Source organism: Tubulanus polymorphus, chromosome 5 (genome assembly GCF_964204645.1).
Source record: "Tubulanus polymorphus chromosome 5, tnTubPoly1.2, whole genome shotgun sequence".
NCBI lineage: Eukaryota > Metazoa > Nemertea > Palaeonemertea > Tubulaniformes > Tubulanidae > Tubulanus > Tubulanus polymorphus.
This window is the reverse complement of record NC_134029.1, coordinates 5578519-5590446: the sequence shown is the minus strand read 5'-3', so window position 1 is coordinate 5590446 and position 11928 is coordinate 5578519. Positions and strand designations below refer to the sequence as shown.

General features: G+C 38.9%; 1 protein-coding gene across 1 annotated transcript; it reads left to right on the top strand.

Annotated features, from left to right (window-relative positions):
- Positions 1-227: 227 nt before the first annotated feature.
- Positions 228-2370, top strand: LOC141905475 (uncharacterized). The gene is made up of 2 exons (XM_074794342.1): positions 228-388; positions 1874-2370. Exons 1-2 carry the CDS (start codon positions 232-234, stop codon positions 2368-2370), a joined length of 654 nt encoding a protein of 217 aa, XP_074650443.1. The 5' UTR covers positions 228-231.
- Positions 2371-11928: the final 9558 nt, after the last annotated feature.

Sequence of the window (11928 nt, the reverse complement as noted above, 5' to 3'; positions counted from 1 at the left end):
GGACTCGATTCCCCGTCGTTGAATAACGGACATATTGGACACGTTGACCATCCAGCCATGCACGGACTGCCTGGTCATTCGTTTCATTGTATACCGCGCGCTGGGTCCCATCCCGCGGACATGTTCGGTATGTGCTGCCCCCTGTGTGTGAGAACCCCTGCCGGTATGATCCCGATGACCTCGGCTCTACCGCTGATAAAACCGGTAAGCAGTATTGCGGCCAATAGCGTCATGTCGTCTCATGTTCTACCATCAGCGTTTCGGGCAGCTCCTCGTCCGTCGTTAGGAATGCCTCGACCAACTGCCAGCAACATCAGCCCGCCGTTGGACAGACCGACGCCTTACCGACTTGCTCATGATTCCAACAGAATACGTTATCCAAGCATCGGTAAGTCAATTTGAATCTTAAATACTTCATGGCGACCATTTATTCATTCGTTACAAACCTACTTTTGAGTAAAAAAGGCAGAGAATTAGTAGCATTTTTTTACTGGCAAATGCTGCGAAAAAGATTTAGTGCCAAAATGATCGCATGATGAATCCCGAACAGAAGGCCGAACATTTTTAATCTTCAATTATTCAGCAATATTTTCGCTATTGGGATTTTTACCCCTGCTGCTTGTTGGAGGAAAAATTACAATGTTCCCTACTGATATCCGTATAACACACGCGTAATTCGGACAAAAATCAATTTCAAAGAAAAATAGAAAGAGATTCGGATTGATTCGGGTTCGGCAATATTACGCTCGATTAAAAACATACATCGCGCTCATTAAGGTGACGTGTGAAGATTTTATTAATTGAATTAATTGGGATGATATTCAGATGTTACGACTCGGGGACAACATGAATTCATAAACACGCTAAGCGCCCTGTTGTGTCATGCCACGCGTTGCACGCATTGTAGCCACGGGTTGCTCATCGCTAACCCCTCAATTCCTCAATTGAAATAACGATTTCGTATTTCGTATGCGCCGCATTCGGAGTCGAATAAAAAACCAGCGCGCGGTGGTTCTTGAACAAAATGACATATTAAGTAAAACATGAGTGATTTGATAAAGCCAAATAATTTTTGGTGGAAAAAATTTCACATTGCTGCAAACTTTCGACGTTCGAATGCATATGTACATTTGAAAATATTTCACGGCACCATTTTAATCAATTTCGCGATAAGATTACCGATTCTTAAGATTTTTTACCAAATAAGTTATCTCACATTACATAATTCTGTATTCTAAATTTTATTCCGCTTAAAGTCCTATCAATTTAGCATTTGTATTTTTGTATTTTGAATTCATAAAAGGTCAACTGTAAACGTTTGATATTAAGACAGCTTGCTGAAAATACGCAGAATCAATCGATGCAAAACGACTACAATAAAAAAATGATAATCCCTTTTACTGATAAGTGATATCTATATTAGATAGCTTATGAATTTTAATTTCAAAATATGCATGAATAATGTCGGCGCCCGTATCAAATCGTGGTTGACTTTTAATTACACAGTGTAAATCGATGCTGAAACCGGAATTTATATTCATTAATTCGATGCGTACACCGCCGAGTCGATAATGAATAATTTCAAAAGTTTGCTTAGATCTCGTGCGTAAAATAAAGTATTCATTATTAAGTTTGTACACCTGCAAGCATAACCGGGTCGTTGAATAAGGAAATAAATAAACTGCATATTCTTTAGTTAATTTTATGCCACGTGGGCTAACCATTGCAAAGTACAAACATCGTATACGCTGTTTGAAATCCTAAATTGAATTGCAAATCAAACAAATTCGAAAGTTACATAATTAGAAATATTGAACTTTTCGATGATTGTTGACGATATTTGTTATAGTTCTCCACTCTTGTATTCCTATAGGTAACAATAGAAGTGTCAGTCCCGACGATTTACACAGCAGCAAGCGGATCCGCACGGCTTTTACCAGTACCCAGCTTTTGGAGCTCGAGCGAGAATTCGCCAGTAACATGTACCTGTCTCGCCTGCGCCGTATAGAGATCGCCACGTATCTGAACTTATCCGAAAAGCAAGTGAAAATCTGGTTCCAGAATCGACGCGTAAAATACAAGAAAGAAGACGCCACTGAGGGTCAGCGAAAATGTCGTTGTTTGCGCACGTGCAACTCGAGACATGAGAAGAAAAATTCGTTCGGGCATCACGGCTGTAGTTCGGACGAGAAGAGTTCAGTATCGACGAAGGACAGTATTTATTTCTCGGACAATGAAGCAGAAATGAGAGATACTTCCGACGATGAACATTCACTGCTTAGCGACCGCGATAACGTCATCGAAGTTGCCTCGACGGCGTCGGTGTTTCACCAACAGACGAACGCCGTAGCAGACACGACCCAAAAATAGAAAAAAACATCGACCTCAGTAACAATATCAAACTATCATGCAAACGACGAATCTTGGAGCATATTGTGTAGGATGAAATTTGTTGTTTGTAGCAAATGAATCGTGTATGCTTATATAAGAAGAAACCGTCCGTCTTAAATCGGTGTTTTACACTTTGCCTTCATCGTTAAACGAACATCTTAATTCGATTATCAAAGCATTTCAACATTTCATATCAGTTTGTAAAACTATATCGCGAAGTAATGATATCCTTTTATCAATCTATATAGATATATATTGTTTTCATCATTCAATCGGATGATGTTTGCACAGATTTCATGCATAAATCCTACGTAACTTTAAGCAGCTGCCATCGAACCGACAACTCGAAGTTAACTATGCAATCACTTGGAATTTGCTCATAAACTCTACACAGTGGTAAAATAAATAATCTTCTAAAAATTTATCCTGTATATGTAAATACAAAACGGAGGCGGTTTTTTTATTGATACAAAAGATCTTGTTATGAATCATTAGGTAATCAATAAGAGTCGATGCCCTGTCACGTGTGCCTTCAATACCCCCCCCCCCCGAGCTCAATTGATGTTAAAGTCATTTGAAAATGAAAAAAAAAATGTTGAATTGATTGTGCCTAACTAATGATATCTAGTTTTTGAAAATCGAGATGATACTTTACGGTCGGACCATCGAAGTTCCACATATCGGTACAAATCTTTAATGCCGGTTTTGTGTAGTAGTAAGTCAAATATGCGCAATTCAGGACCCAACTAAACTCTATGAAATCTAACGACAGGCCTCAGATTATGAAGTTTATAATCATAGATGCAATGAAGAAAACCTTCATCATACGTGACGGTCCATGCCTTATGTTCAAAAACGGTAATTCCTCTGTATCACATTCTAATATACATGATATTGAATCGTTTGAGTCGCAGTATCCATTCACGCTTACAATCGCCAGTTTGGTTTTTTCATCGTTCAGAGTGTCCCGAGTAAATAAAGCTATCTATGTATATACTGGTTATTTTCGGGGACGCGCTTTCAAGCCAAATTACGATGATAACATCTAAAGAGGCCTTCTGTACCCCTATATTACAAAGTTGCTCATAAATATGCATCGGGTGGCAGCAAGAAGTATATTCATATATTTTAATAACAATATACACCTGTACATAAACTGTTATATAACTTATTTTTTGTCTTTGTTAATAAATTATTTATATGAATAGCGAAATATTGTGTGTACATGCTTTCGTATATCCGGTTTTTATGTTTCCGTCGTTTTTAAAGCCCAACATCGACGCCAGAATTCAATACTGACTTGCCGGTACCAAGTGAATATTATGATATTCTCCGGGGAACCTGACAAAACAAACTCTTTAACAAGTTCAATAACTCGTGGATATTTCGGTTAGTGACACAGATGATTTCCAACGAAAATGACCCATTTTAAACTGATTTTTTCCAAGTAGAAGTAGGCTTTGAAGGATGGTCGTCTATAGATGTTTAGAAATTATCACTTGGGCAGAAGAGCAAAAAATAATGAAAACTTAATCAACACGCTCTTCCTCGTTGTAGGGTTTTCATGTATATAAATAGGGGTTACTTTTCATCGACCAGATTGTGTTAGTTGGCTGTGTGTATATATATATATATATATATATATATATATATATATATATATATATATATATATATATATATATATATATATATATATATATATATATATATATATATATATATATATATATATATATATATATATATATATATATATATATATATATATATATATATATATATATATCAATTGTCAATGGAAAAATTGTTACGAGTTAATTCGCGTGTATATTTACATTTCGATTACACAAAGAGAAGTATTCTCAACCATGCAATCGACAAAACGGGATAGTAACTATAAAAAGAGGAGTCACTTTCAATTGGAGTTTGATTGCGATTTCTACAAATAAAACGAAAGAGAATGTTTAATGTCCCGAAGTACCATCAACTCGTACAAAAGCTGATCTTAACTCGTCAATTTGAATCTCAGTTTGTCCTGACGTATGTTCGTCGTATACACAATGAAATGACGTTGATGATTGTATAAAAAAAGGAATGAACAAACACGAAGCTCTTTGGATAACCTGAAGAATCTGAGACAATTCTATTGAGCTCATACAGATATCATTGTTGTAACATAACCCATTCCGCGCACACAACCTTAAGTCATTTTGAATGTTTTGTTACCAATGACCATGACAAACGCGATTTTTTTGTGGAAAAATAACAATGTGTTTTGAACGGCTTATAGCTAGCTATGTTGACGGGTCGTATCGATGTCGCTAGAGACAGTTTTACGAAAACGCCTGGAACTGACTTTTTGAAGTCTGACGCTTAAAACTGGTTGTTTTCGGAAGAATTGGTTTGATTAAACCAGACTGGACCGGCCATGCGTGTACAATGGGTCCCGTTCGCAGCGGGGGATCGCCACCTTGTCATCACGCCGAAGCTACTCATTCGCACCACCAATCAACATCCGTATACGTCGTAACAAAACCTCCATCATCGAAAATCTTTTTTTTTCTCATTACCCAATGAATAAATCGTAGTATATTGTTAGAGCGTGTTTTTTTCAAATGTATTACAACCTTTGATTGTAATACATTTACGAAAAATACGTAAAATTGACGGGAAAGCAAGAAGTGTAGATTATCTTTCTGAACAGAACTGGCGCCATACCCACACTTAGAGAACGAGCTGAGCTTTCTTTAATTATCAATTATTCGATTGAGCTGCTGCGAAATTTCTGAACGCCGTCTCACCGTCTTAATCGATACAAGTGTGTCATTTTATCCGCTTTTTACAATTAGCCGGTGGCTACGACCAGGTCCGTGTTATATTGTGCACCGGCGTAGAAGAACAGCGCAAAAGCCGCTTGAAGTTGGCGCACGTGTGTTTTTAAAGACGGCGTCCAGGAAACGCTTTTAGCGTCAACCAGTTCAAAAGGTTATTAAAGAAGGATAACAAAATAACAGCCAATACAGCGTTAAGCCACGATGAAACAATGGAAACAATTATCGTATTTTGGATTTTGTTGGTACGAGCTCCGGGGGTAGAATAAACCATAGAACAAAAGAGTAAACGTCATGACCGCACTGACCATAAAACCGAACCTAACCATTTGGTGATACCGACTTTTTTATTTCATGAAGTGGACAAGGATGCCTTTTGATATTGTCCTCAACCTTATATGGTCATGGCTATTTCGATAGGATAGTTGTATGCGAGCGGTTGCCTGGGTAATTGCATCCGGACGCCACGTCGTACAATGGAACGGACACCGGGCAGCGCCTTGTGTTTATCTTATTTATAATCATCCTAATAAATGAGGCTAAAATATTCTAATTACAGGACACACAACATTGGACGAGGTCGCGCTATTGCCGTCTTTCTGTGACCAAACAATGGGATTATCTGCAGGCCTAGATTCAGAATACAGCTTAATGACCGTCCGACCGACTGGACATTAATTCGTCAATATGGTTTTTAATGACGGAATAAACACAATCGTCGGATAAAACTGGACACGTCGACGTGTGGCGCGTGGAAAGACTCCATAAAATATCAAACGCCACACGCTAGGTGCCATAAAAAATCAACGTTATTACCCGTGGCTCGTGAGACATGAGTCGTATATTCACTGTCGCTAATCCTTTCGGTCGTTATCGACAAGAAAACATCGGAACGTCGACGAATGTTTGCACAGCGCGACTTCAATATCCTCCGATAACCCGTTAATGATAACTGTTCCTTGGCCGGATTAACACATGTCTTTTGTAATTTGATGAAGTTCCAGAGCGGCGATCTAATTGTCCGAAACTGCCATTGAGCAGCTTAATCGCAATCCAATTATTCATTGTGATCCTTTCCCAGTTTACTATTAATGTTTTCACATCATTTCTTTTTGGATTAATTTCTGACCTCGATTCCGGTCCCACTTCGAACCGCCCTCGCGGCATTTACGTCTTGAACAGGCAGTTATCCGTTGCAAAACCCCGAAATCGACAGTAAGGTCTCCGGTAAGGTATTGGAGTAACCAGTCTGATTTCTCCAAGGTTAGGCATATTGATAACACGTACTATACAACAATGATAAAATGTATGACTATTTAAATTCATTTTCTTGTGATATCCTTGTGTGATCGGACAATCTCAAGGGCTTTCGACTGTGTTCATGCTGTTTCGACCACGAGCAACCACATCACGTACACATGTGGATAACAAAATCATCAAAAAAGCTGATTAGACATTCTGCTTTGTATTGCAAATACATGTTGACTATACATTTGAGTGACTTTAAACGAGTGTGTTTGATTAAGGTTATTGAAGTTACTAACTAAATCAAGCCCACATACAGAGAAAAGGCGTTATTGAATCGGATGTTTTAACAGGTTATTTGAAAACGCCACTTAACTCGGAAGGCCGCAAACAAACGTCGGGGAAAACTAAATGATAAATTCTGTTGTATCTTCATCTGAAGCGCAGCTGAAACGCGGCAAACCGATATAGTATATCACATGTATACAACTAAACCTCGAATAACCGAATATCCCGTTCAGATTCGAAAACCGATAATTTTTATTGATGGTAATGCATAATTATAATCCCCGTATTTATTCAATGTTACAGGTGCTGGAATCCATCTGATGCGTGCGCATAAAGCCCGGCATTCGGCAGCCGAAGGCGTCAGTTTAGTCGTGCAAAGACGCACCTTTCTTATTTACATTAATGATACATGTTAACTTGGTGTGGTGCATCATGTGACGTATTTAATATTTCAAATAATACAGAATAATTAAGTTGCATCAGTTTTCAATTATATTGCATGTCAGCAAATGTCATTTAATACGATACCAGGTACTTTGTAATCAGAATAACAATGGCATTTGGATTTGATCTCGAATGGAACATACCAGCACGATTTAATGTATACTATGATCATGAACGAATCTGTGCGAATGGGGAATTTAAAACATAATTGCAAAAAGCGCTGGAACTGATTTGAATTACAAAAGAAGATTTGATAGGAAAACGTACACGATGTCTACCGGTAAATGGGATTGTCTTCGATGACCGTTTAATAAGAGTGAGAATCACCTCGTCTATATAGCAGAACGAAAACTGTACGGACGAAACGCTAGATGTGAGAGAAGATTTTTATTTGATTTTTTTCCACGACTATATATATAACTGTGTCTACATTCATATAGAAATGAATCATGGTTTCTGCTTGATGACACTATCGATAAGTGAATCGGCGTTTTAAAAGATATGAGATAGCGTGCAACCAGTCCATGGCGACCTGTTGCTCGAGCTAATTTCCTTTTAACTGGGATGCTTTCATGTTACACACCCGAATAACGCCTACAATTATTTCAACCTTCACTTAATTATTCGGTAAATATTCATGTATCTTGACTTAATTATTACGAAGCATATTTAGTTAATTGAAGTCAGAACTGGACACCGAGCTCAGGGCACTCTAAAAACGAATCGTTCCTTCTTTTATACACGCGCGCGCAAACGATACAATATAATCGATAAATATATTAGTTCGAAAGTATAAATAGTGAAATTGCGTGAATTATGCAAATTAATTGGTTAAACATGATGAATGTGAGTTAACAGGAGTAAAAGTGCATTAAGTACAGTGGTAATGTCGTTTATGCTGTTTTGTGTGCAGTTCTTTTTTCGGTGAAAGGCAGCTATTGTTTAGCCGCTAGAAGTCGCTGCGACACGCAGACGAATGCTCTTTTGTTCGATTGAAAAGTTTTTCCCGCCGGTATTTGAAGCGCACTTACGCGCGGTTTTTGATGCCGTTGCGGACTGTCTAAGATCAGTTTCTCACCGGTTTCCGACGCGTTGACGCACTTTGCGCAATATTTGCGCTATTTCCGAGATTCGCGGGGAGTAAATGACACAATGGTAGCTACGGAAAGCTGCTTGCTCGAGTCCGCATAGCCTTATAATTTATGTAAATGAGCCAGCCTGGTTTGAAATATACTTTAAACGTGAAAAGGTTCTTTGTGCCTTATGTAAAGAAAACCAACAATTGTGAATCACAAAGAACAATTAACTCGTTGTTTTTGGGGCAGATGGTCCGTCGTGACTGCAACATATCTACATTACAGCCTTTCTTGCACCCACCAAAACACGTGTGGGCCATTTACGAGCGCGTTAAACGCCTCCCTGTTGTGTTCAGGGCAACTTTTGGCCCACCGTTGGAACAAATACATTAAAAATTACACAACAATTCGATGTATGCGAGCTCGATAGGGATAGGCAAAGTTCGTAAAAGCAGAAACAGCCACGTGGAACGAGCGTTTGGTGAGATCATAACGCGTGCTCAAAACGTCGATTTTTCTGTCAAAGGTCGTGTCTTGACGAGCGAAAAAAGTGTTCCCATTGTGGAACATCAGCATCTATCAGCGTTTCCGCGGCTTGAAGCCAGACATCTAGGTTTAAGCAGCTGCCCTGTTTGCAGACGTCTCCACTCAAATCTATCAACAATATCATCCTATCGTCACCTGCTTCTAGGATTCACACAACACGCTATAGAAATAAAAAACCAATAGATGTCAAATTTCGAAGATATCTATCAATTATAACTGGTGGGATGATAAAACGACAGGTTTTCTCGACACATGGCTTTCATAAATTGTGCGTTCGGTCCCTTTCCATCCCCGATGCCGGGTATCCTTAGTGACATTGTTATTGATCAGTGATTTATATATGCAGTCACATCACGGCCAACAAGGCCATGAAAAAATCATACATTTGCCTAAAGATTTAAGCCATTCCTTAAAGATTCCAAGACTGATTATCAAAGTCAATTGCCTGTGAGAAAAATGACCACACGAAAAGCGAATTATGATTTTGTTACTCTACGAACGGCCTACCATTGACGCATGCGTTGTTTCAAATGAGTTTGCTTTTGATAATAAAAGCCCACAAATCCTCCATATAAATTTTATCCAAATTTTATCCAATGACCATTTATCACAAGAAAATTAGCCTTCCATTTTTCATCTTCTGCTTTACATGGCCAACACCTTTTAGTTGGACCAGCTAGTATTAAGCCCTAAGATTGCCGGGTGCGGTTATAACCTGAAGTTATCCTGAATTTCCAATTATGTATTTCGATTTAAACAAAAATGTCTGTAATTTTGACCGCCGATAAACTCAAGTTTGTATCTGTACTTCTTCCGATTTCAAAATCAAATCCCCTGTTTCGCTCCCGGCAGGTGTGGTGGGTTTGAAAGGGACACCAAATTACAATCAAAATAGATCTACCAATCAAATAAATAACAGGGAAAATCCCAATTTCAAGATAAAAACAACCTCAAGTTAACAGTACATAGATAACGACGTAACGAATAGGAATTATGGCAGGTACTAAACTATAAAGTTAACTTTTTCTTCCCGACGTCCAACGCTCGCAATTGCTTTGTTATGCAAATGACGATCGAATAGATCCTACGCACCATCAGCGTGTCGTAGGTTCGAAAATTCGGAGACTCTTACGAGAGAGAGAAAGGCGCGTGTCCCAAAAGTCGAACTCGTGACCCATGACCCATTCGAATACACACAGGCTAAGCACTCTTTAGTCCTATAACTATTCGAAAGATACCATACTTACGACCGCAATCATGTTACAAAACTGGTAAATAAATGATTGATTGAAGCATGGGCTCTAAAACGAAAAAGCCGGCGTTTTCGTTTCACGTCCCTTCGTTTTTGAGTCTATGGTTGAAGTCACAATTTCAATCATACTATCATAGTTATTGTTACTGTATCGCGTAAAGGGAACTCTTTTTACGTAGTTACTCGTAACATGGCATATCGCTGAGACATCGAGGGTGTGCCGCAGGGGGTGTCAGCGGTGGCTAGTGTACTCTGTATTGTAGTTCCCATAGGTTTATCTATTTTTCAATACAGATTCTAATTCGAACACGTCATCATGATCGCGATTGATCTGTAAATAAAAACGCCTACGTAAATAATTCAATGTACTCACGTATCGAGTTTGCAGATAAAAATACTTATCTCGATTTCAAACAGATTGATCAACATTATACAGTCAGGTTCTCACATAATTTCACCTCACCTGCCATCACCGTCGCGTGCACGGTTTGTGGATAAAAACGTTTATTTGGAACAATTCAAGTGGCGAATTATTTGAAAAACGAAAAAGTTCAAGTGGTTAAATTCTATTTTCGACATTTTGCGCTTACTCCCACACCGACGCACTGTTTGTTTTACCCTCGAGGAAAGAACTCTCTCAAACCGGTCGCATTTTTTGGTTAACGCGCGATTAATTTCTCATCTTGATTTTCCTTTATGCGCATTATTGGCTTAAATTCGACAAATTCGTTTCAAGTAGTTGAATCGTTTAGACTTTAGTTGGGCCCGGGGCTATCAACCGTGCGCTGCGCCCTCAAACGCAGGTTTCCTATAAATTCAGGTTATTTGACGCATTAAACCTGAGTGTTTTTCGACGACGCGTCGCACGCATCTGTTGTTATTAGCTTTTACCGAAGAAAAACGTTTTTGTAAACGGCGTCGCTTGGAAACATTTTTCAATAGAATATGTACGAGGGAAATAGAGAAGATGGCCATGTCAATGATACCGAAACAAAAGTGAAATCTACAATAAATCGTGAACCATACTGGGTTCACGTGAAATAGTGTTTTTTTGTAATAGTTCTCCTTCATTTTTGGCGGCAACAAACAGCTTACCATTCAGCAGATCCAATCGGTCAAACATTTTGTTAATTTCGCACCAAGCAGAAGTTGGTCACACGTGTTTGGGGGATACCTCCTATACCGGAGACACGTGCCCCCTGGAGGGTAAGTCGACTACCATACGACCCTTGCACCGTTTCTCCCGTCTCGACTCTTTCACGTTACCGATGTAATTGATTGTGAAAGATAGCGACAGTTGACGGACTAACGGCTTGTCTTTGTGCTGTCTTTCACACTCATCTGTGGTGAAATTCATGGCTGATCCCATGGCGGTACAGTAGTGGCTTGTATGCCATATGTCCCGCGTCTTAGCGCGTGACTTGAATGAAATCACAGTCCGTCAGTTTTTCTGCCTACAGGACGAAGCCAAAATTAATTATACAGCTATAATCATAATTATTCACACCGAGGTTTTTGACGCTTTCCCTTGCGTCGTAACGGTCACATGAAAACCGTGTACGTACGCTAGTGTACTGAGGATTTCATGAAAATCCATAGAATCACGAGTAATTTTCTATCAAAAAAAAAGTACTTGGAATCGTTTGTATTTCGAGAATGGTTGTTTTTTTACAAAAATGTCAAAAAACGGGTACTTTTAAATAGAACCGGATACGCCGTGCACCTTAACAACTATAAATGGAAGTTGCAGCACTCGTTCATCTCGCATCGACGCCGTTAAAATCAAAGTGGAGACTAGAGGCAAATTTAATTATCTCAAGATGAGATGATTTGCAGCTCTTTCAAAAGTTAA